Below are 25933 nucleotides of genomic sequence, written 5' to 3'. Positions count from 1 at the left end.
AAAGCACACACACACACACACAGAAGAAACTGTTAACTGTGTTGCCCACGTCCACGTTTTGGATGCACGAGTCGATGCCCAGTGGAAGTGAATTTGCAGTGGAAATCCGAAACGGAAACGGAAACGGAATTGGCGGCAACAGCCAACGGCAAGAATAACCACAACAACTAGCTGATTCTCTACAAGAACCTCGCCCCCGCTTCACAGAGAGAGAGAGAGAGAGAGAGAGAGAGAGAGCGAGTGAGAGAGAGAGAGAGAGAGAGAGAGAGAGAGAGAGACAGAGATCAAAGCGATCCAAAAGAAGAGAGCAGGTTGAGCCAAAAGCAAATTTAATGAACGGAAACGAGGCGCAAAGCAACTGCAAGTTAGCCGCTAAAGTCAACAAATTGGCGCTGCCAGCCGCACAAAACACCATAGACAATTGGAATTAATCGAACGATCCATTCACTCCCGGATCGCTGAAAGAGTAGCCCCCATCCCCACCAACCACCATCCACACTGAAACCTCTCCCAAACGCCGCCAGCACACACACACACACACACACACACATCCAACTGGAGGAGGAAAACATAGAAGCAACAACATCACAAATCAAATCAAATCAAATCAGGCAATAAGCATCTACGGAACCGGAACAGGCACTGTACAGCTGCAAAATGGCGACCGTCAATGTGAACCGCAGCGTAACGGACATCTTCTATCGCTACAAGATGCCGCGTCTACAGGCCAAGGTCGAGGGCAAGGGCAACGGCATCAAAACGGTCCTGGTCAACATGGCCGAAGTGGCCCGCGCCATCGGCCGCCCGGCCACCTATCCGACCAAGTACTTTGGCTGTGAACTGGGCGCCCAAACGCAGTTCGATCATAAGGTATGACAAAATCGTTTCATTCATTTTCCACGCTTGCGCGTGGAATTCTCGTTTCTCTCTCTTACGCTCTGTACAGCTTCGTTAGCTTTCACCTTCCCATTTACTATTTGATATTTATATTTGTTTTCGTTTTGAAACGCAGAACGAACGTTTCATTGTGAATGGATCGCATGATGTTAACAAGCTGCAGGATCTGCTCGATGGCTTCATACGCAAATTTGTGCTGTGTCCGGAATGCGATAATCCGGAGACCAATTTGACCGTCTCGGCCAAGAATCAGACCATCTCGCAATCGTGCAAGGCCTGCGGCTTTCATGGTCTGCTCAAGGTCAATCATAAAGTCAACACGTACATTGTGAAGAATCCACCATCATTAAATCCGGCCGCACAGGGCTCCTCCCTGACCGAGGGCAAGCGTTCCAAGCGTGTCCAGAAGCAGAAGAACGAAAATTCCGATGGTTCCATGTCCAACAACTCAATGGCCAACAATTCTGGCGGCGAATCCGATGGCGGCAATGGCACCAATCATGCCAGCCAAACCGAGGCCGAGATCAGCGCCGCCATACCAGAGAAGAGCATTACCGAGGATGATGACGATGGCGGCTGGAGCGTTGATGTTTCCAAGGTGAGCTATGGGCTTTGACTAAAATGAACAACATAGATAAACCTAAGTCTAACCACAATAAGGATTCTGTTAACATTGCTGTCAGGAAGAGAGTTGCTTAACAGTGTGGGGAATGTTACTGTTAGCGCAAAGTAGTTGCCTAACAGTGTACGCGCGCTTAACATAACAGTATTTTAGCACTAACAGCTGCAATACCAACATAACATGAAAATTATGTAGCATTAACAGCTGCAATATCAGCTTAACATAAAAGTATTTTAGCATTAACAGATATAATAACAGCTTGAACTCGGCTGGTATCACATTTCTGTTATCGATTAGCAAAAGCTGTTTGTCAGCTTGCCATTTGTTTTTATTCTTGCAGTTTCTAAAGCTGCTTAATTATGCTATATTAACGTACATATAATCGAATATCAGTACAAAGGGGCTAATTTGAATCTAATAATCTTTGGTTAACAGCAAGTTAACATGCCTTTAACCGTGTGTGTGTTTCTATTGGCGAGAGACTGTTGTAGTTAACATGCTACTGTTAAGGCTTGCATATGTTGAGTAACATTAACAGAATTGTTTGCTGGAATTTCAAGATTTGTTCTTGCATTTACAGGAAGCGATCCGTGCACGTTTGCAAGACCTAACCGATGGTGCCAAGGGTATGACCATTTCGGATGACTACGACAAGACAGAAAAGGAACGTATCGACATCTTCTATGAGCTGGTGAAGAACAAGCGCGACAATAAGCAGCTGGATGATGTGCCCACGCACAAGGAGCTGTTGATTGAGGCCGAACGATTGGATATTGTGAACAAGGCGCCGCTGGTGCTGGCCGAACTGCTCTTCACGGAGAACATCATACACGATGTGCGCAAGAATCGCATTCTACTGCTGCGCTTCACCCATAACAATCCGAAGGGTCAGCGCTATCTGATTGGCGGCATCGAGCAGACCGTGGAGCTGCATGCTAACACGCTGATGAGCAAGGTGGCCGGCATCTTTAAGATCTTCTACGACTTGGACATACTCGACGAGAAGGTGATACTCGAGTGGGCCCAAAAGGTGAGCAAGCGTCATGTTTCAAAGAAGATTGCCACCGAAATACACGAGAGAGTGGAACCGTTTGTCCAATGGCTCAAGGATGCCGAGGAGGAGGACTCTTCATCTGACGAGGACAACAATGCTGGCGGTGATTCGGATGTGGAAATCGAATATGATGATCGTGCTCGGGTCGAACCTCTTAAGGTAGCCGCTGTCAGTGCCGCCGTTGCCGCTGTCAACAAGAAGAACGCCATGGATGAAGAGGATGGCGACGAGATAGATATCGATGAGATCTAAGCAGCAGCAGCAGCAGCATCAGTTTGTGGATTAGGGGTTAGCCAAAATTGTAAAAGCGCATGGTTCGGAACGGCAGGACAAGCAAATCAGATCAGTGACGAGTGACGAGTGACGAGTACCGAGTAGCAAGTAGCTAGTGACATTTAGCGAGTTGCAAGAGTAGCGAGTGGCAAGTGGCGAGTGACGAATTGCGAGTAAAGCGTAGTGAGTGACATGTAGCGAGGGACGAGTAGCGACTAACGACAAGTGGGTGACAAAGTAGCGAGTAACGAGTGACGAGTAGCGAGTGACGAACAGCTAGTAACGAGTTGCAAGCGACGAGTGACGAGTAGCGAGCAGCTAGTAACGAGTTGCAAGCGACAAGTGACGAGTAGCGAGTGACGAGCAACGAGTAGCGAGTGACGAGCAACGAGTAACGAGTTGAACCGATGCAACAACAACAACAAGAACAACAACAACAACTGTCCAGCCCAGCGTAACAACCTTTGGGGGCCCGCTTAACTTTGATGATGAATCGCCTAATCTCACGACTTCACTACATTTCGATTGTAATCACATTTGCATTATCCTATATACCCATTTGTAACAATAAACACAAAATTTAAATTTAAATTAAATGCACATACTCGATATAGTATATAATATGGCGCTGATTAACATTTTCCTCCCCCCAAAAAAAAAACACAAACTGAGCAGCTACAACAACAACAAGAGCAACAACATTATAAATAATTAATCACCTTCGGCTTTCAATTGTAGTGTACTTTTTTTTTTTCTTTACTATTTCATTTATATATTTGTATCTGGATATCCTTTAGTTTAGCACATCTCACGGTATGATTTTTGATTTTTCACTTTTGATAAACCAAATTCGATTATTTTTTTTTTTAATCTGTTTTAAATGTTTAATTAATTCTAAGTGCAGTACTTAAGCTAATCGCAATTAAAACTAATTATATATATATATGTATATGTATATGCGACCAATTTTAATTTAAACAGTTATTCAGTAAAATTTTTGTAAAACTCATTTGGCTTTCAATAAATATATATACATACATATACCCGAAATAATAAACTAAACAATGAAAATCCATTTTGGGGCAAAACCAAACTTTTTCCGACATTTCTTAAGCATAAACTGATGTTAAAGTAATAAATGTTTAAATGTTTAAATGCTTTTAAACAAAAGCAGAAGCAACAAAATAATACGACTAGCTGCATTTCTTGAGAACATCAAATGGATTACACCCATCCTGCCGCCCTTGATATGCGACAATTTTTCGTATTATAAGCTATTATTTCATTAAAATATTCTAGTTGTTTTTTTTTTTATTATTATTATTATTGCAAAACCCAATATGCTATTTTCAAGAAATTAATAAATAGAGACTTATAAAAATGTACAAAAAGCAAAGCGAATTATTTACGGCACTGGAAAGAAGCTTGAGTAGACTTGTGCAGAGTTCTACGCTGAGTCTTATTAGTTATGGGTAAGTTGGGGCTTTTCGAACGAGAGAATGAGCTAGGATTATGCAAACAGGCCTAAAGCCTTAGGATCTTGGGACAGGCTTGGCACTGAAGCAACTCCTAAGTCAACTGTGTTGTAGCACAAATGTACAATAAACATTTATGAAATAAAAAGAATAGATGCCTATCTCACTAAACAAGGATCGTCAATGGTTATGCCCAACTAAGTACAGCATAGGACTTACCCGATTGCCTAGCCAAAGATTTCCAACATCAAGAGATGTCGAGATGATGAAGAGCAGCGCTTTGTACCATGCTTATTCCTTAGGCATATGCAAAAAGTAGCTAAAGGATTAAGAAGCAAGTGGTTTTTACTTTGTAGTCACAATTGAGGAAAGGTTTTCAGAGACAAGTAGGAAGGATGTTTACCTGCTTGGCATGGCCTAAACCGCAGCTCCGTTATGGATCCGAGGTATTTTGACTGAAAGCTACAAAGCAAAAATGATTAGCTGAGCAATTCGTGAGGAAGCTTTGCTCATTTGGAGTAATAAGATAGCCTACCTTAAACTCAAGCCTATTCTCCTCAGGCCCAATTCGGCGCAGGATTTCGTGCAGAGTCCCTTAGGGGAATAATATATTCCAAGGCTGTTCACAACGATAGATGCTTAAATTCGAACTTCTATACGCTTTTATTAATTTGTTTTTTACATATTTTGTTTGTTGTCGATATTTTAAAATATATTTGAATGTCTGATGCTTGTGTTTTCTCTGTGTATATTCTACGTACGCTACACCACGATAGTTCCTAATGTCTGAGATTGTCCGCTTAAGTCGATGCATGTGGCACAAGAAATTTCGATCTAACTACGACTATAGCTGGAATGTGTAACTGCATAACATTTTAAAATTGAGACGAGAACACATTAGTCGGCCTCCCTTCACTGAGCAGCGTGTGGATCGAGGATCACAGAACAAGGATCAAGGATCACGGATCACGGATCGATGATCTAAGATCGGTTCAACAATCGGTTATGGCTGAGGGTGGCAATATTCGGGCATCGCCGATCATATTGGTCGGCTGGGCTTTGCTGCTGGGCAGATTGAGGGGCAGGTTGAGGGCTTTGAGTAAACAGCCAAAGTCGACAACGCGTCCCTTGTACTGGAAGGGCAGCTTGGGGCACAGCTCGAAGGCATAGTTGATGGGCGGCATATCGCAGCCCTTGGTGCAGGATACATCGATGAAGTTCATCAGGTCGCAGACCTCGATATCATCGCAATCGTTGCGATTCAGCACGGACAATATGTTATCGATCAGCTCGAGGGTGAAGGGCATGCGAAAGCCGCGCAGCGTGGAGCGCACCTGGGCCTCCGGCAGGAATGGCTTATTGGTCGGATTGATGTGATGGAAATGCTCCATCAGCTCATCCCGGCCATTCCACAGCGAACGCTTGATCTCCAAATGGGCCGAGGCGCGCACCTTGTCCCGGGCGCAGGCATTCGGCGGCGCCTGTTCCCCGGAAAAGTGACGGCACAGCGAGATGATCTCATGATCGCTGATCGTGTTGCCCATTAGCGCAACCAAGGCGCCCTTTAGGCTCTCGAATGACACGAAAACGGTGCGCTTCTCCATTTTCTTTTCCAGATCCGTGCAGTCGGGCACACACGAAGAGACAAACTGTGCCATGCGCGGCTCCAGCGCCTTGCGCACCTTCTCCAGAATGAGCTCCATATTGCAATGCGGAAACTGTTCCGGATGATGTTCCATGTACATCAACGTGAACTCATCAGCGGATACCAGATGGAATATGAAATCCTTGATGGACATGGTGCCGCCAATAAAGAAATTGCACGGCCTATAATACTGCGGCTGCTTGCACGAGAACTTCTCCTGGCCGGGCATGAGGACGCGCGTCCGTTTCATGAATACGCCGCCCAGGAAGCCGGAATTGCGCACCGCTATCTCCTGCACCTGCATGGTATCGTCGCTCATATAGTAGCTGATCACGAATATACGTTCGCAGTTCTCCCGTATGGTGGAGAGCATCTTGGCGCCGAAGCGCAGCACATAGCGATCGAATTTGATGAATTTCCGGAAATCCGTTTTGGGCCGTTTGATCACAATGGACATGCAATTGCCGGCAGAGTCCTCGTAGCTGCCCCAGCCATTGAACGGCGGCAGCATGCGTCCGGACTTGTCGTACGGCTTGCAGACATCCGAACGGGTCGGCATCGGAATTGGCGTAAACTCAGCAATACCGTAATGATCGCGATAATACTGCTTGGTGAACGGATCCATGTCGGTGATGACCACCGCCCGGCCGTATACGTTGAGCACGCTGCCGATTTGCAAATCGCGTTGACTATAATATAGTATCTCCTTGCTGCCCAGATTGAGCGGATCGATGCAGTAGCGCACATTCCGGGCAGAGCCGAGCACATTCAGCAGCGTCACGGGCGTCTGCTGGCCCGGCAACAGCATCCCATCGAACTCCTGCGAGAAAAGTGATGGAGTGATCGAGTGTGATCGAGTGATCGGGATTACTTACGCGCTGCAAGCGTCCGCGCTTGAGGAAGACGGTCGGTCCGTCGCGTCCCGAGTTGCGTATGTGAGCCTCCTTCACCTCGATGGTGTCATCCGCCAGATAGTAGCAGACCTCGAGCTTGCGCACATCGCCCATGTCGGTGCGATCGTCCCAATAGGCCTGGAACTTGAGTATCTGGCGATCGTACTTGAGGAACTGGGCAAACGGATGTCGCTTCTCTGGCGGATTGCTGGCGCGTACCTGGCCACGTTTGCGCACCGCCTCGGCCGGATCGCTGCAAAATGGTTCATATTAATCAAAATTGATATATGTATATGGATTTCCACTCACATGGCGGCCATCACCGGATCCGGCACCACAATGCCGCGCTTGTTGAGAAAATTGCGCGTGAAGCGATCGCAGTCGACAATGTGATAGTTGCGATCGAAGATCAGCACCGTCTTGTCCACGTTGAGATCGATTATGGAGAGCGTTTCGTTCTCGCAGGGCGGCGGCTTGGGCACACGCTGTCGATGCAGCACACAGCCCTGCACAATGCCCGAGTTCTCGACCTTCGGTTCGTGTATCTCGAGCGTTCCGTCCTCCAGATAGTAATAGATCTTCACATGCCGCACCATATACGGGGCGTGAAAGTTTTCCTGCAGTGTCTGCTTGAAATAGGCGCGAAAGCTGAGCACCTTCTTGTCGTAGGCCAGCCAGGGCGGTAGGCGTGGCCCCGAACGGGGCGGATATAGAGCATGCGCAGCGGCCGGCGGGCAGCTAATGTCGACAACAGCACCGGCAGGATCCACGGGCATCGGATGCTGGCGATCGCTGAGCATCGGTATGCCACGAAAGTTGAGCAACGTTTGCGATTTCGGATAGTACACTTTATTAACCTATCGATTGGTCGGATAAGCAGATAAGATATAAAGAGAAGAAAGATAAAGATATTGCATTGGTTGGTACTTACTTCACGGAAGAGGGTGCCCGGCAGTAGGGGCATGCCTGGTATGCGCAACATCTTGATTAATTTCTATTTTGTATGTTCTGTTCAATACTTTTTCAGTTGTGTATATAAATATATATATATGTATATATATATATATATATTTGATGACAAGCATTTGTTTCGTGCGACTGATTGTGTAACACGCTAAATACTGAGCATGTTCTCGCATCCGTTCCAAATGCCTGACAATTTACACGCCTACTATTTGAATTTGCCCACTTGGCGCGCCAAATGCCGTTCGATAACAGTTGTCGTTCGATAAATGTTATTGCCAGCTCGCTTAACAGGAGGCGCCACGTGCCAATTGATAACAGCTGTCTTTTATGTTAACGCAGCGAGCGCATGCTTCTGACATCTCTCTCTCTCTCTCTCGCTCGCTCTCTCACATTGCTATGGCAGCAGATGTTTTGTTATTGTTGCTGAATGCACAGTCGCTGGCGTGCCAACTATTTAATTAGAGTGAAAAAAACAAAATTTAATGTGATCAGTTGATAAGTTCTTAACATTAAATTGCTACGCGTTCTGCGGTCGCAGCCGTTCGAAATGCCTCACAATTTGCATGCCAACTATTTGAATTTCTACACTTGGCGCGCCAAATGCTGTTCGATAAATGTTATTGCCAGCTCGCTTAGCAGAGGGCGCCACGTGCCAATCGATAACAGCTGCCTAACAGCTGTTAACGCAGCGAGCGCATGCTCTCTCTCTCGCTCTCTCACATTGCTATGGCAGCAAATGTTTTGTTATTGTTGTTAAATGCACAGCCGCTGGCCCATCAACTATTTAATATTGTTTGTGCGATACAACAACAATTGATTAGAGTGAAACACACAAAACTAAATGCGAACAGTTGATAAGTACTCTTAACATTTTGTTTTGAATTGCCAGCATTTGCTGCACGTTCGGCGTTCTGCGGTTAGGGTAGTCGAGAGTCGGTGTGCGCGTTTCGCCCAAAACTAACTTTCTTGTTTTCATTCAGCTTGTACGACACGCAAAACGCCAGCAACTTTTGCTGCGAACGGACCAATTTGTATTGTCTAGAGGAAGTTTAACAATTCCAAATTATTATACAAATAAATACAATTGTTGTTGTTTTTTTTGGGTTTCTTTAAAGGGCATAGAAACAATTTAAGTTAACACATCAGTCTTGTTGTCTTTTAACGGCCAGTTGAAATTGCCCAAAAAAACGTATATTTGCCCGTGCCTTATGTGGATGCCAGGTATGTAAACATTTTATTGTTGCCCCGTCATTTTTTATCTAAATTCTTGAATTGCTTTAATTGTTAAATCATTCTATTATTTTACACTCTGCGGCGGTGGGGAGTGTGTGACGGGAGCGGAGGGATAGTTTCTCTCTCTCCCTCTCTCTCTCTCACTTCCTGCTCTCAGCTGGCTTTTGATATAAATCAATTAGTTGTGCCCTCTGCCTAATTATAGAACACGCCAGCCAGAACTATATATGCATGATTGCATGTGCCACGCCCACACGCCCGCAATTAAAACAAGTGTTTTATTTACCGTTAGCCAGGCAGGCAGCCACAATGCGCCCAAGTTCTAGGTATTTCTGTGTTTTCTTTTTCACTATAAAACTTTCCAAGAATATGACAAGGGGGGTAGTGGGGTGGGGGGATAGGATTTCCATATCGTTTGCGTTTCTGTCAGATTTGTTTATATCGTGCCATATCTCGATTAGATCATAACTCGCCGGGCAATAATTGTTGAGTATATTTATACCCTGTATCCATTGAAAATGGGTAAAAAGGGTATATTGTACTTGTGCAAAATGTAAATGCATGTAACAGGCGGAAGGAAGCATCTCCGATCCCATAAACTATATATATTCTTGATCAGCATCAATAGCCGAGTCGATCTAGCCATGTCGGTCCGTCTGAGAGACCTGTCTAGAGACCTGAAATAGATGTAGGTGCTCCTAGTTCCCGCGCATATCGACTTTGTTTCCGATAACCGATAACTTTCCCCGTTTCCAAGCAATCGATATGAAATCGATATCGATATCCTGTTTTTTGGCAATTTTGGTAAATAATAAGAGCTAGAGTCAGCAAAACTGACATATACCTTCTAGAATAGAATATATATATATATACATTTGATGTTGGTGGTAGAGGGTGCAGGGTATTCCCTAGTCGGAAGCTCCCTACTAGAACTTCTTACTTGTTTTTCTTTCGACCTTAGGTTTTTATGCCTGGCTAACTTCATTAAGAAATCCGTTTCTAATGATCTATGCTAATGCCTATATAAATACATATATCAAACCGATTCGAGTGCTATTCAAACCCGCGCTAATTACAAAGGGGAGGGGGGGGTCTCTAATCGTCTCAATCAATCGTCTTGAGAGGCACGCATATCATCTCCCATCAGATAATGGGACAAACAATTTACGTCAGACAGAATCGAACATGTTTTGCGATTGTCGTCGAATATTTTCACTTTTCTTATGACACATCGGCGAGTCGATAGGCATCTAGGCATATATGTATATCTGTTGCCACTTGAGCTATATTCTGCTCCACGTTTGGCCAAATTGAAGTGGTCATAAATAGCGTTATGCTACTCACAATCAACCTTATCAATCGCACGCCCGATCCCAGGCAATTACCACTTCGGACTGGTCGCACCGCAGATCCCCTACCCAAGAGTATCTGTCTATCTGTGTTCTGTTATTTGTATTTGACTTGCAACTAGTTTTGGTCACAGTTGAGCTAAGAATATAACCACAAATTCTTGAAGAATTAAAACAAGTTAGAGGTTGTAGTCGGGAGCACCCGACTAGGGGATACCCTGCAACCTCTTCCTCCAACATCAAATGCATATATATATATATATATTCTATTCTAGAAGCTATATGTCAAGTTTGGTGACTCTAGCTCTTATTATTTACCAAAACTGCCCAAAAACAGGATATCGATAGCGATTTTTATCGATTGCTTGGAAACGGGGAAAGTTATCGATTATCGGAAACAAACTCGAGCTGCACAGGAACTAGGAGGACCTATAGCTCTTATAGGTTCTGAGATCCTTGCGTTCATACATACGGACAGACAGACGGACATGGCTAGATCGCCTCGGCTATTGATGCTGATCAAGAATATATATAGTTTATGGGATCGGAGAAGCATCCTTCTGACTGTTACATGCATTTGGGTTTCGCACAAATACAATATACCCTTATACCCAATTTTAATGGGTTCAGGGAATAAAAAGCTTCAAGTAGTTAAGAGGAGTTAGGAAAAAGTTTTGTAAGCTGCAGAAAATGCAAATTACAAAACACACTTGATTAAAAAACCTTAAGTACAACTTGATAAACATAAACTTTCACTTATTTATGTTTCATTTAGCCTGAAGGTTTTTAAGAAGCGGCTTAGCTTTTACCTAAAGATATGGAGATGCTTGAAATGAGCTCAAGTTTAGTTGAATCATATCTCAGAGAACATTTGTGTGAACTTTGATACACGAATATTTGAATAAATACAATTAAATCGAAATGTAATCAAGAGAGATTTCAGAAGCAGCGAATTGCATGTGTCTCCTCTAACAGGAATACACAAGATAAAATATGGATCAAGTTTCGTATAGACGGAAAAAGTGGCATATAGGAACTTTGAATTTCCACAAAGTATTGTATGCCAAATTATAAGTACACAAATATATATAAATAAATGTTTATATATGAAATTTTAAGTGTAGTTACCTTATGTTTCGGGAAATTTGACTCGCATGTGTGGAAAAAACTCTTGTTATCCATGCCTCCTTGTTGGCAATGTTCGATCTACACGAAAAATCATTTGAGACGTGTTTCACACTGTTCGCCGAATCCAAGATTCCTCGGTGGAAATTGAGCTGCAACGATTTTTTGAGATAACTCTTAACTTTGCATATGTATGTATGCCTGTTTGTATATACATGTATGCATGTTTGTTTTGTATATATGCAAAAATGCTTGCATGCGCACATGTAAGAATTCATGCCCGGATACCTACATAAATGCATGCATACTACATACACACCTTCATACAAACATACGCACATACACGCATACATATGTACATACATACATACGTACATATACATACACGTGTACATACATACATACATACATACATAAAAACATACATACATACATACGTGTACATACATACATACACACATACATACATACATACATACATACATACATAAAAACATGCATACATACATACATACATACATACATGCATACATACATACATACATACATACATATCTACATACATATCTACATACCTACATACCTACATACATACGTACATACATACATACATACGTACATACCCCCACGCCTCCCGCTCCGCCCCCTTGGTGCTCCTCCGGCTCCTCTGCTGCCAGCGTACAAACATGCACACATATATATGTATGTGCACACGTACATACATATAAATGTGAACATACATACATACAAACAAAAAAAACAAAAAAAAAAAACACCAAAAAAAAACACCAAAAAAAAAACAAAAAAAAAAAAAAAAATACTACAGTACTAGCCAAGCATGAAAAACTGCAGGGCCTACTTGAATTCTTGAGAATCGAGGAGGAGAGCACTTGGTAGAAATTCGTTATATTTAAATTTGCAGCACAGCGAAAACAAGCTTGGTCTGCAAACATATATACATAAACACTAACACACACACAAACACACACACACACACACACACACATACACATACACACATACAAACACACACACACACATGCATACATACATAGACATATATAATACTTAGTACAAAATGCTTATATATAACATTCATTAATTTAAGGAGTACTCGGTGCATAAAATAAACAAATTTTCTTTCAATCAATATCAATTGAAATGAAATAAGACATATTGTGTGATATAGCTAACATACCCTAGGCGTAGAGCAGGCGAGAGAATTCACAATTTGAGTGCCTGAAGAAAAGGAAACAAAAATAGATTTTCAATTTGGTTTAAAATGCAATTTATATAATAGTGCATATACCTGTCGGGCAAGTGTATATTGAGAGCGAGTTTGAAAAAAAAAAGACAGCCAACATGGCAGACGCAGACGAACCAAAAGCACACGGCCCCGCTGCTCGGCAGGCACTCGGCGTCTTAATCATGTCCCCGGCTGAAGGGAGCGGGAGCGGGAGCGGGAGCGGGAACGGAGCTATAAGTGGGCATACGGGGGGAATTTGGTCAATTCAGTAATTGAGACCGTGACGTTGGCTCGAATCGTAGCTGTCGACTGGTTAGAGTAAAGCGTAATCGAATTGGCCATTTGGGTATTTAATGGTTGGTCGCGGGCGAGCGTCGTTGTAATCGTGCCAGGTGAGTGAAGCTGGTTCGGTTGCTTCAGTTTTTATCTCTCTTATCTGAAAGAAAGGGAAGGCGAGGTGAGGGAGGCGCACTTGAGATTGCAGCTGTGTCATATATCTCACTTTTACAGGCCGCATAAAGCTTAATCAGCGCGCGCAGCAATCCGGGACAGACGTGAGTCAATAGATAGAGCTAAAATTCGGGCATTGCGATGTCATCCACGGGCACGGACAGCACCAAGCTGGGCGATGTGGGCCTCATTGAGGTGCAGCTGGACAGCCTGGACTCGAGTCATAATTTTGCCAATTCCAACGGCGGCACACCCAGAGCCAAAGCCCTGCCGGAGCAACTGCAGCAACAGCAACAGCAGCAGGAGCAGCAGCGGCAGCAGCAAAAGAATGTGTTCAAATCGAAGGTGTTCATCATAGCCGTTAGCTTCTCGTCGGTGCTAATGATAGCCATGTGCATTGGCTTTCTGGTGCACTATGAGTTCGCTGGAGATGTAAGCGACATGGAAACGGTGGCCTATTGGCATGTCACGCTGCCCAAGGAGCAGCAGGAGTGGTACGATCGCGGCATAGATGAGCTCAAGCTGGCCTTGAATCGTGAGCTGAATCGACGTCGTGCCAAGAATGTGGTGCTCTTTGTGGGCGACGGCATGGGCCCGAATACGGTGACTGCGGCGCGCATCTATGGCTTCAAGGAGGAGGGCCTGCTCAGCTGGGAGCGTTTCCCGCACATGGGCCTGCTGAAGACCTACTGTGCCAACAAACAGGTGCCAGACTCCTTTTCGACGGCCACGGCGCTCTTTGGCGGCGTCAAGGCCAACTATGAGACGGGCGGCGTTGATGCCGCCGTTCCGCTCGGCAATTGTAGCGCCTCGCTGAAGGAGGCCCATCACGTACAGAACATACTCAATTGGGCCCAAGTGGATGGCATGCGTACGGGCTTTGTGACGACCACGCGTGTGACTCATGCCACGCCCGCGGCACTGTACGCCCATGTGCCGGATCGCCGCTGGGAGTGTGAGTCGCGCATGCCGGCGGAGGCGCAGCAGCAAGGCTGCCAGGACATAGCACGCCAGCTGGTCGAGCAGTCAACGGGCCAACAAATAAATGTAAGTATTCTGTCGTTTCTTAGTAAAAGATGTAAGTCAATTAAGCTGAACAACTCACCTGGCAGGTCATCATGGGTGGCGGTCGCCAGATGCTGGTCTCGAATGTGACGGGCACAGCCAGCGATCCGCTCGACATGTGGGCGGGTCAAGCGGCGGACGGACGCAATCTGATCCGCGACTGGGCGATGCTCAAGACGGCAAAAGGCCAATCGCATGCCGTGGTGCAGAACAACGGTCAGCTCAGGAATCTCGATACACAAAACGTTGACTATGTGATGGGCATATTTGCCAATGGACATCTCAAGTACGATCACGAGCGGGATGTCAGCGACGCCGGCATGCCCTCGCTAACCAATATGACAATAAAGGCGCTCGAGGTGCTGGGCAACAGCGACAAGGGTTATCTACTTGTTGTCGAGGCGGGCATGATCGACCAGGCTCATCATCGTGGGCAGGCGCGCAAGGCGCTCAGCGAGGTGCTCGCCCTGAACGAGGCCGTGCAGGCGGTCCAGGCGTATCTGAAAGCCAAGTGAGTACCCACAATTACAGACTCTTCAACAATAGCTAATTGCGATACGTGCACTTACAGGGATCAGCTGGACGAGACGCTGCTGATTGTCACCGCTGACCATGCCCATAGTCTGACCATCAACGGGCATCCGGAACGTGGCGCTGACATATTGGGCCTGGCCGGCAACTCAAAGACCGAGGAAACGCCATACACGACGCTCACATACGGCACCAGCTACCAGGGCTTTCAGGTGAACACGGAGCGCATGCTGCGTCAAAATCCGGCGCTCAGCGACACCACAGACTGGGAATACACACAGCAGGCGGCCATTAATACGGATGAGAATCTGCACGGCGGCTCCGATGTGACGATACATGCGCGTGGTATGTATGCAATGCATTTAGTATATATATTTAATTAATTAAATGTTGTCGGGCAGGTGCCATGTCCTATCTGTTCCATGGTGTGCACGAGCAAAGCTACGTGGCGCACGTCATCTCCTATGCACTGAGAATTGGACGCTTCCGTGATAGCACAATCGCCGAATCTTTGGCGGAGCTGATGCCTTTATAGATTTAAACATAGCTTTTTTTTCTATTCTATTATATATTGTGATAAGTTGTTTTTGTTTTCTAGTGTTAGGCGCAAATAAAATGATAGGATCGTTAAAAATTACAAATTTGCGCGTTATTTCTGACAGAGCTGCCACATCGCATGTCAAGCGCTACCAGACATTACACATTTAGTATTTAAAAAAGATAAGTGTGGATGAGTGAAGCAAAGAAAATAGTATTTTTTTTTTAATCTTTCAGTATCCTGGATTTAGCTTAACTCTAAAGTATCGATGCCATTGACTATCGCCAACTTAGCCACATATCGATATGGCAAGGCATATCGATGTTTTGAGCCATCCCTGCAAGCATATACTAGGGAGTTCGTTCATACAAGCTGTAATTATATACAAAAAGAATACGCAACGATTTCCATAAACAATTAAATATTAGCCGCGTTTTCACCGACGGTTGGTGTTGAGTTATTATTTTTTTTTTCGTTTTGAGTTGCGGTGGTGATCAATTTTTCGACATTCATTATTGTTAAACTATTTGGCTATTGCGTTTGTGCGTCAACCGCAAAGATATACAACAAAAAAAAAATTGAAATAGTTTATTGATTAATAGCCGGGCCAGTTAGTGCCAGTGAAAACAACGAATTCCAGCAAACATGGCGTTAAAAGTTTTGGTCGGCCAGAGTAAGTGCAATGACAAACATTCCAATACGACAAAATTTAACTGCTGCTATTCTGACTAACACACACACACACACACACATGGGGAGCGACACACGCACACAAGTACAGCCCATAGGCAAGGCTGTGATAAAAATGACGCCCCACTAAACACACACACACACACGCATTTATTTATTTATTTATTTATGTACGAACCAGTTTAATTGGCAAGCACCGATATGCAAAACATTTTGCATTTACATATTCTTATCAAACGAGCAGCTCCAAGCACCGCAGCATTCATCGATTTTTCCAAACACACACACATACACACCCACACACAACACCCACTGGCAATGCCCACGCGCAACGCTTTTCAGGCGTGAATGCTTATGCGGGGGTTGCGGTGACCTTTGCCGCAGGATAAGCATTTCCAATGTGCCCCCCCCCCCCTGCCACTGCCCCCGTAGCATCAACTAAACGGTTAAGCGTCGTCTTGCCTTCTGCTTGATTGCAACTATCTGGCAGCGCTTCGCTATGCAAATGGGAATTGCTATCAATATTCGTAAAACGGGAATAAAATCAATCAGGCAACGCCATTCGCTAAGTGGCTTATTTCATGCACTTTTTCTCACGTTCTTCTTCTTCTTGTTGTTATTATTCTTGCTGCTTGTTTGTGTATTATTGTTGGTTTTTTTATAGCTGGCGCTGACTCATCAGGCTTATGAGTAATACTCTTGCCTTTGCCTCCAGCCAACAAATTACACTATGAATATGATAAAGCGTTGATTCCACATAATATAACTACGCAACAGTGCTGCCCATTTTTGAAAGGCAACAAAAAAAAAAGCTAACTAGGGCATTGAGAGGATTAAAAAAGGCCAAAAGAAAAGCCAAAGCTGATTTGCTTGGATTATATCATTTGTAAATGCTAAAAAATATATACTTTATCAAATTATTTAATGCAAATGATTTAATATGATAATTTTGTGGCTCTGACTAAGCCGAGTAGAGTCCGGCAACAAGGTTTTATTTTCCATATGGAAGCTATATGCCAAAGTGGTTGAAAGACAGATCAATGAGGGGTAAGGGAAAGCAGGTATTTAAATGATTCGCCTCGTAACTAGGTCGCCTTTGGAGGCGCCTCTCTCTATGCCAAGGATTATCAGGGTAGCTCAATGATACTCTTTGCTAAAGATGCTCTTTAAGAATAACAAGATTTCAATATTCTATCCAATACCCTTTGCCAAATGTCATAAAATGCAGATTTAACGGGTCACACCCGTTAACAAAATGGGTCACACTGCCAAAACAGACACACACACACTTTGACAATTGTATAAATATTGATGCGCTTGCCTTCTCGTTTTCTTTTTTTTTTGTAGAGATCATGAACGAGGTGGTGAAGTACAAGCCGCCGCCACCGAAGAAAGCGGGCGCTGCAGCTGCTCCAAAGGCGGCCGGCGCAGGTGGGATCGAGTGGCGTGTGCTGGTGGTGGATAAGCTGGGCATGCGCATGGTCTCCGCCTGCACCAAGATGCACGAGATTAGCGCCGAGGGCATAACATGTAAGTGCCAATAAGCAATAGACATATGTACATACTCTAAACATGTCGTATAACATCTTCCAGTGGTGGAGGATATTCACAAGAAGCGCGAGCCGCTGCCCACAATGGATGCCATCTACTTGATAACGCCATCGGATGAGTCTGTGCGCTCCCTGATACGCGACTTTGAGAATCCGGCGCGTCCCATGTACCGTTACGCGCACGTCTTCTTCACCGAGGGTATGTGCCAGTCGGACAGGCCTTTAATTAACCAATATCTAAATCTATATATCAATTATTTAGTACTTGATGCGCGTGACTGTATGTCTATATGGCTACCCAGATTATTATTTATGATTTTATTGTTCATAATTTCCATTTAATTTCTATATCGATTTATTTATAAATTTTCCATGAATCCCGTACCTTACACCGGCACCTGCATACGTATGCCTACTGTTGGTATACGCTGCTCTGATTATTCTATATATAATATAAATATGTAGCGATACCGCCTCGCATATTCGAAATGCTGCAATCGCACAAACACATTTGTCGACGCTATGTGCGCACCTGCAAAGAGATCAATATTGCCTTTTTGGCCTATGAAGCACAGGTATATTGAGGAAAGAGGAAAAACTAAAAAAAAAAAAAACAAGTCTAACTCGCCATTTTACACACTCGTTCGAGTGACTCGCTACTCGTTACTCGCTACTCGTTACTCGTTACTCGTTACTCGCTACTCGTTACTACTAATCACCCTGTGCTGTGGATCGTGCGTTCCGATGCGATTTGTCTCAAAGCGTTTGCTTTCACAACTAACCTCAACTGGTTGCAACTTCCACTTGAACTGACAAACAACAATTTATCACATTTGAATGCTTTATCATTTTGTTACATGTTCTTTAAATTCCTTTTGGTTTTGTCCACATTTGTTATACTTTTCATTTTCTGGCCTTATTTAATTCGCTTAATACGTAACCTTCAATAAGTTTACTTTTTCAGCGTGCCCAGATACAAAACGTTTGGGCATCGAGTCCTATCGAGTCCAAATATATATATTGAATAGATGAAATAACCAATTGCCTCGCACATACATGCTCACATGCATTACAATTACATAATAATACCATTTGATACTATATACTATACATATTTTGTAGCTTAAAAAATGAAAAACCAAAAGAAAAAACGAAAAACGAAAAACGAGAGCTACATTTGATGTGCGTATAATTATAATTATAGTTTGCCCGGAGGAATTATTTAACGATTTGTGTAAATCGTGCGCTGCAAGAAAGATCAAAACTCTAAAGGAGATTAATATTGCATTTCTACCATATGAATGCCAGGTGCGCTAAACAAAAACAAAAACAAAAAACCAAAAACAAAAATCTCTCTGTAACATAGACAAAGCAAATATCCTTTCCATAAACAGACATTTGTATAGTGCAAGAGCGTTTTATTTAAATCCAAGCCCGAATCCAAGCCAAGTCTTAGTTTATCTAAGTACAAACTCTCTCTCTCTCTCACTCTCTCTCTCTTTACCGCTCAATTGCCTTCTCTCTCTATCTTTATCTCTCTCGCTCTGTTCTCTGTTATTAACTGTTATTTTCATGTTCCATTTATTTGGAAACACTTTGGAACACTATTTAAAAGTGTTGTTCAATGCTCAATAGCTTAAATAACTGTATCCCCTACACACACACACACACTAACACACACACACTAACACACACACACACATTCGCTGTCTCTGTCTAATTCTATCACTGTCTATGTGTATATATATATATCAATATGTATATGTACTATATGTGTTGTACTTGTTGTTGTAAATACTGACACAATACTAAGCAATCGTGTCACTAGGCTCTAGCGCTTGGGCTTAATCAAAACGTCACTTTGCAACACTGGCAAGCGAAGCCAAGCCATGGGCCTGTCTGACACATTTCCGAGCGTTAACTGTGGCGAACGCCATTCAATCTCGAATCTCCTTAAGTTTTGTTAAACTTGTTTTGTAGTGTTCAATTTAATGTATGTGAATTGTATACAGAAAAGCAAATCGTGCCTAATCAAACATGTAACACATGCGATCATTGTGTATATCAATTATTAAAGCATATCGATTTGATCATAACATAACAAATAATAATGATAACAAGCAAAACGAAAGTACTACTCGCTGAACCAGACACAATGTGACCAGGCACGTTTAAGCAGCACTCGTTCGTTTTGCTGCTTACTCGTTATTCGTCACGTTGTGATGCGGCGAGTACAACTCCAGGGCTTTAAAGTAACACACGAATACCACAGTAATAAAAAAAAAAAGGAATGCATTACCTATAAATGTAACTATTTGTGAATTGGTTGCGTGCTCTCTCGCCACTTTCTATGTAAATATGTATCTCATTAGCTCTTAAGTTCACACACACTCACACAACGCCCTCTCTCTCTCTCTCTCTCGCTACAGACGCGCTCTCATTCGTCTAACGTTCTGCATGCCGAGCGCTGCATGTCGCTCTCTTTCGCTTTAATGTGTAACTGTGCCGGAGTACAGCAAGCAAATGTTGATGTTTAAAAAAATCTGACTTGAGAACTATTTACTTTTCGATATGTATCGATAATTTATCGAATATTTGATTTCATTTCAATAGACAAAAAGCCATGCAAATTAATTATAAAATGACTAAGCATTTCGAATTATTGACTAAAGCAGCTCTTTGGCATTTTTTCTTGCCTGCTATCGATTAATTAATTAATCGATTAACCGTTTCTCGCCAATATGAAGCAGTGTTGCAAAAGGCTTGAAAGTGTGCCTTTCTTTCAACATTTGCTTGCCGTACTGTAAAACTCTCTGTCACTCTCACTCTCACACACACACATACGTAGTTAGCCTCACGTTCACACACTCGATAACATTTGAAATGGACTAGTGTACGGCAATTAATAGTGAAATCCTTCTGGGTGGTTCGCCCCTTGATGCGTTCGCATCCGCAGGTCTTCTCGCTGGATTCGCCGGACACGTTCCAATGCCTCTACTCGCCGGCATTCGCCTCGATACGCGGCAAGCATATCGAACGCATTGCCGAGCAGATCGCAACGCTGTGCGCCACGCTGGGCGAGTATCCGAACGTGCGCTATCGCAGCGACTGGGATCGCAACATTGATCTGGCCGCTTCGGTGCAGCAGAAGCTGGATGCCTACAAGGCCGATGAGCCGACCATGGGCGAGGGCCCGGAGAAGGCCCGATCGCAGCTATTGATTCTGGATCGCGGCTTTGATTGCGTATCGCCGTTGCTGCACGAGCTAACGCTCCAGGCGATGGCCTATGATCTGTTGCCCATTGTGAACGATGTGTACCGTTATACGCCCGGGCCCAATCAGCCGGACAAGGAGGTGCTGCTGGACGAGAACGACGACCTGTGGGTGGAGCTGCGTCACGAGCACATTGCTGTTGTCTCCACACAGGTCACACAGAACCTTAAGAAGTTTACCGATTCCAAGCGCATGAGTTCCGGTATGTTGACATCTAGCACAGCCACAGGCGAAGCTAATCAGGTGTTGCCTCTCATAGCTGACAAGTCGTCGATGCGCGATCTGTCGCAGATGATCAAGAAGATGCCGCAGTATCAGAAGGAGCTGTCCAAGTATTCCACCCATTTGCATCTGGCCGAGGACTGCATGAAATCGTATCAGAACTATGTGGACAAGCTGTGCCGCGTCGAACAGGATCTGGCCATGGGCACGGATGCGGAGGGCGAGAAAATCAAGGATCATATGCGCAACATTGTGCCCATTTTGCTAGATGCGGTAGGCCACAAAATCCAAACAAAAAAACAATATGTCCAGACTAATTAGCCAGAGAATGCGCGACTTTCAGAATGTGTCCAACTACGATAAGGTGCGCATCATTTCGCTCTATGTGATGATCAAGAACGGCATCTCCGAGGAGAACCTGACCAAGCTGTTTACACACGCACAGCTGTCCACCAAGGATCAGGACATGGTGCGCAATCTCAGCTATCTGGGCATCAATGTCATTGCCGATGTGAGTATGGCCAGGTTAAAAATGCAGACGGCCGATTCTTCTACCAACTAATTTGTATGCCAATTCGTTTTGCAGTCACGCAAGAAGATCTATTCGGTGCCGCGCAAGGAGCGCATCACCGAGAGCACCTATCAGATGTCGCGCTGGACGCCCGTCATCAAGGACATCATGGAGGATTGCATCGAGGATAAGTTGGATCAGCGGCATTTTCCGTTCCTCGAGGGACGCGCACAGAATACCAATTATCATGCACCGACTAGCGCACGCTATGGCCACTGGCATAAGGATAAGGCACAGACGCAGGTTAAGAATGTGCCACGCCTCATCATTTTCATAGTGGGCGGCGTGAGCATGTCGGAAATGCGCTGCGCCTACGAGGTAACCAACTCGGTGCGCAACTGGGAGGTGCTGGTCGGCTCCTCGCACGTTCTCTCGCCCGAAATCTTTCTCAGCGATCTGGGCAGCCTCTCCAAGGAGGATTAGATGCCGTGCACCTAGAGTTTAAAGCAAGCTTAGCCAGCCCCTAAATCTGTTAATCGATATATCTATATATCAGCATATGCATATATTTCTATGATATATCTATATATGTGTTTGTTGTCTTTAGTTTCATAAAATTGTGTAGGCGTCTGTTCATTTTGATCAACCTACAGTAGACACACACATTATGTGCACCTCTTAACTAACTAGCCCACAAAACGAAAGAACAATACAAAAAAAAACTTATATACTATATTATATACGATATATATACATCTATATAAATGTGCAGTCCGATATGTAATGGAAAAGCGTTTACTTCTTCTATAAATAACATTCTATTATCACACACTATATACCCTATAATTGTGAACTCGTAGCACACACACACAAACACACACACACACACATATATATATATATATGTATATTTTTAAAACAATGTATTTATGTGTGCACACAATGTTTACTAATTCTTTACGATAGTCCAATGATTAAAAGAGAAAACAAATTTAAAGAAAAGAAAAAAAATCAATTATGTACCCTGACAACGTTAACAACTCGAATCAAAACTGTTTGTTGTTGTTTATGTGCATCAGAATTTGACGAGAATTAGTGAAATGTAGTTATGCTAAAATTCTAATTCAGTTGTTAAATACAAATCTATATATATATATATATATATAGATATATTAACTTAACAGAGAACTTAAGAGAAGCCACTTTTAAAAGCCACATAACAGCAAAATGTTAAGCATATGTTAAATGAGTTTATCGATTTATCGAAATGTAATTACAATTACTGCACTTTCACACACACACACACACAGCAAAGCGCGTCGCCGTGGTGAAAACTTGTGCTTCAAATTTTGGCAAGCAAGCTGAGAGTTAGGAAAACCATAAATGAAGAACAAACTTTGAAAAGCAATATTTAAAAACTTGCAGTTACAGCATTAATATATATATATATATATAAATATATATAGAGTCTTTCAATTGAAGCAAATTTTGTGCGCCTTCCACAACTCGAACTACGTGTATTCCAAGTCAAATGCAAAAAACGAAAAACGAAAACAAAATCAACTTAAACTTAACATTTTTGAAGAAATACTTTTGAAATACTTGCAACAAGCTTTAAATAACATGTTATACAAATATACATATACCTAAAACGAAGGCAATGTTAAACGATAACTATTTATACAATATACAAAGCATTATATAGATACCAATTACCATATACATATACATATTCATGCATATATATATATATATATATATACTTATACCAATATACTTAATTCTTATTGGCAAAGTAGCGACAAATTGCATTTACTTCAGTACAATACAAACTTATCGCAATGCTACAATATTTCAATCCAATTACCGTACTAGCTGCACACACACACACACACACATGCACATGCGTGTGTGTGTTTGTGTGTGTGTGCGTGTGAATGCAATTTCAAACCAAATGCATTTTATTTTTATTAATTTTTTTTTATGTTTATAATATTGTTGGAAAGTATTCTATTTGTATTCTCTTTCTCTCGCTCTTTTTTTTTTTATTTAACTTTTAATAGTTAACATTTGTTATTATGTAATAAAATCAAAAACTTACTCTCTTTTTATTTGATTGTTCATAAATAATTGTTATATATATACGAAAAGAAGGTAAAGAAACAAAAGTCAGACAAGTTCTAAAACGTAGCTAAGTAAGTTACAAATGATAACACTCTTCTACAAAATTATTGAATACTTATATAAATCAAATATTTACAATTAATACAATACATATATTTATGCATTAGCTCTAGTTGGCGCCAGTTCTCCAATTGGATTGTTGTGCAAGTCAATTTGTTGGCTGCTCGTGGTGAATTGCCAAATTACACCACACTGGCAACACACCACAGCTTGCAGCACCGAGAGAGCGAGAGCGAGAGAGAGCGCGCGCGCGTGCGTCGCGCACGCATGCACTTGCGAGTACGCACACACGCGCATGCGCGCACGCACACGCGCACGCGCACAGTTGGCGCACAACAACCGAAGATCTAGCCAACCACCCCACCAACCAGGGGGGCAACGACGGCGAATTCGCGCCACAAAAACTCAACAACATCGAGTCGAGAGGATCACACTGGCGAATTGCCGGCGTTGCTGTGCGCGTGCGCTGGCTGCCTGCCTGCTCGTGCGTGCGTGCGTGCGCGCGTGCGCGCGCTCGCTTCAGTGTTGATAAACGTGCCGGAGAGAAGGCGCCAATAATTGTTCAGAATTCACGTTTAAATGTTTATTGCTTGTGACCAAAAAACAAAAAACAACAACAACAACAACAAATTGTTGAATGTTTAGAGGCGAGTCTCGTAGATTAGTTAAACATTTTGTGGGCTGGACAAAGCGGCCATTTATCTAATAATTAAGCCAGTATTCTAAACATACAATAAATGATATAGAAACTCGAATCCAAACCCAAATCCGAGCACGAGCTCAGCTTTTTGGGCAAAGGTATGGCATATGCATTGCCCAGGGGCACGACTCGCGCTCTCTCTATATATATATTTCAATAAATATTATATATTAATAAATTATCAAAACGAAGAAGAAGAAGAGTATAGAACACTTATAAATGTATTCAAAGTCGAAGAGAAATTGGAAATTGTTAATTTCTTTTGTAATTTCCTAGCATAATTGTCAAGAATATATACGAATCGAACAGTTTTTCGGAATTAACAAAATCGAAAATGAAATTAACAAATTTATAAACATATACATAAATATATATATACATATGTATATACATATACAAATACATATTTTAAAAGTCAAAGAATAATAATTATATATACAATATTTAAGAATTGCCGTCAATTTCTTAAACGTAATTAACGTAATTACAACATTAATTAACTAGTAGCAGCAAGAAGAAGAAGAAGAGGAAGAAGCAGAGGAAAGCACAAAAATTTGAAACACAAGTTTTGCCGCCAGGCGCGCACGCTTCCAATAAGAATCCACTAAGAAATGGAAAGCAACAGAAAAAAACAACAAAGACAAAGTATTAGCACATACTTAGCATATATACTAAACGGACATATAAAGCATTAACATATTATATTAGCGCACGTTTTAAATAAATTAATCGCAGCTCTGCTAAACGGGCACAGGGTGTGCCAAGCGCCTGCAGCTGTGTGCCACCCTGTTGTCCAACAAGAACAACAACAAATGTGTCACAGTTCAACAATTACAATATGTACTTTAATTAACTTCATTCAAACGGAATTATAACAGTGCAACTTATAATAATAATCATCTTTGCATTGCAAAGTTAACAAAAACAAAAAAAAAAAACAGTCTTTTTATGGCTTGCTGGGTTATGTCTGATTGGAACTATGCAATGCTGGTTAGTTTCGTGAATCGAATAGGACTGTAGCGATCCAATTGGACTGTTAACATGCAGAATACATATACTGCTCGGTTGGTTATGTCTTGTTAGAACTATTCAATGCCCCATTTTTAAATCTAATTGGAATCCCGGCTTGTACAGTCCAATTGGTCTGATTCTTTACTCAATCATTTTTGCATAGCAAGACACATTTTATTACAACTCTTTTGTTTTTTCGGAATCAAATTGGAATTTCGGCAAGGCAGTCCAATTGGACTGATCTAGTCACACGCACCTTTCTTTGATTGGTCAGCTGGTCATCTTGTTGGAAATTTGCAAAATGCTCTTTAGCTTCCTGAATCAAATAAGAGTCTCCACTTGGGCAGACCAATTGGACTTTCTTTGCATTGGACTTCTTACTGAGATACTTCTTATTGCATTGCAAGATAAAAAAACACATACAGTCCC

At 42.8% G+C, this 25933-nt stretch overlaps 5 protein-coding genes across 9 annotated transcripts; 3 read left to right on the top strand and 2 right to left on the bottom strand.

The window, feature by feature from the left end:
• Window positions 1-4: 4 nt before the first annotated feature.
• Window positions 5-3815, top strand: LOC115768328 (eukaryotic translation initiation factor 5). The gene is made up of 3 exons (XM_030712885.1): window positions 5-870; window positions 1013-1495; window positions 2100-3815. The coding sequence occupies exons 1-3, from the start codon at window positions 658-660 to the stop codon at window positions 2823-2825; spliced, it is 1422 nt and encodes a 473-aa protein (XP_030568745.1). The 5' UTR covers window positions 5-657; the 3' UTR covers window positions 2826-3815.
• A 1150-nt stretch (window positions 3816-4965) lies between these two features.
• On the bottom strand, window positions 4966-7939 carry LOC115768292 (EF-hand domain-containing family member C2). Its single transcript, XM_030712836.1, has 4 exons — window positions 7791-7939; window positions 7169-7716; window positions 6842-7112; window positions 4966-6786 (listed from the first exon to the last, which is right to left on the bottom strand). Exons 1-4 carry the CDS (start codon window positions 7839-7841, stop codon window positions 5314-5316), a joined length of 2343 nt encoding a protein of 780 aa, XP_030568696.1. The 5' UTR covers window positions 7842-7939; the 3' UTR covers window positions 4966-5313.
• Window positions 7940-8046: 107 nt separating this feature from the next.
• Window positions 8047-13340, bottom strand: LOC115768294. The gene is made up of 5 exons (XM_030712838.1): window positions 13281-13340; window positions 12842-13214; window positions 12731-12771; window positions 11536-11684; window positions 8047-8275 (listed from the first exon to the last, which is right to left on the bottom strand). The coding sequence occupies exons 2-5, from the start codon at window positions 12960-12962 to the stop codon at window positions 8212-8214; spliced, it is 375 nt and encodes a 124-aa protein (XP_030568698.1). The 5' UTR covers window positions 12963-13214; window positions 13281-13340; the 3' UTR covers window positions 8047-8211.
• An 8-nt stretch (window positions 13341-13348) lies between these two features.
• Window positions 13349-15466, top strand: LOC115768293 (alkaline phosphatase). The gene is made up of 4 exons (XM_030712837.1): window positions 13349-14275; window positions 14341-14804; window positions 14865-15169; window positions 15226-15466. The coding sequence occupies exons 1-4, from the start codon at window positions 13370-13372 to the stop codon at window positions 15357-15359; spliced, it is 1809 nt and encodes a 602-aa protein (XP_030568697.1). The 5' UTR covers window positions 13349-13369; the 3' UTR covers window positions 15360-15466.
• A 243-nt stretch (window positions 15467-15709) lies between these two features.
• Window positions 15710-23697, top strand: LOC115768287 (protein ROP). 5 transcript variants are annotated; one of them, XM_030712829.1, is made up of 8 exons: window positions 15710-16035; window positions 17400-17582; window positions 17646-17801; window positions 18807-18910; window positions 20559-21078; window positions 21136-21371; window positions 21442-21609; window positions 21685-23697. In XM_030712829.1, the coding sequence occupies exons 1-8, from the start codon at window positions 16008-16010 to the stop codon at window positions 22090-22092; spliced, it is 1803 nt and encodes a 600-aa protein (XP_030568689.1). In that variant the 5' UTR covers window positions 15710-16007; the 3' UTR covers window positions 22093-23697. The 5 variants fall into 5 exon arrangements, with proteins under 5 accessions (XP_030568689.1, XP_030568686.1, XP_030568690.1 ...); XM_030712826.1 differs by lacking the exon at window positions 18807-18910 and adding an exon at window positions 18068-18177; XM_030712830.1 differs by lacking the exons at window positions 15710-16035; window positions 18807-18910 and adding exons at window positions 16724-16742; window positions 18068-18177.
• Window positions 23698-25933: the final 2236 nt, after the last annotated feature.

The sequence above is a fragment of the Drosophila novamexicana genome, unplaced genomic scaffold (genome assembly GCF_003285875.2).
Source record: "Drosophila novamexicana strain 15010-1031.04,08,12 unplaced genomic scaffold, DnovRS2.1 tig00001752-arrow-arrow-pilon, whole genome shotgun sequence".
NCBI classification, from domain to species: Eukaryota; Metazoa; Arthropoda; class Insecta; order Diptera; family Drosophilidae; genus Drosophila; species Drosophila novamexicana.
The sequence above is the reverse complement of the archived record's forward strand: the minus strand, read 5'-3'. Positions and strand labels throughout refer to the sequence as shown.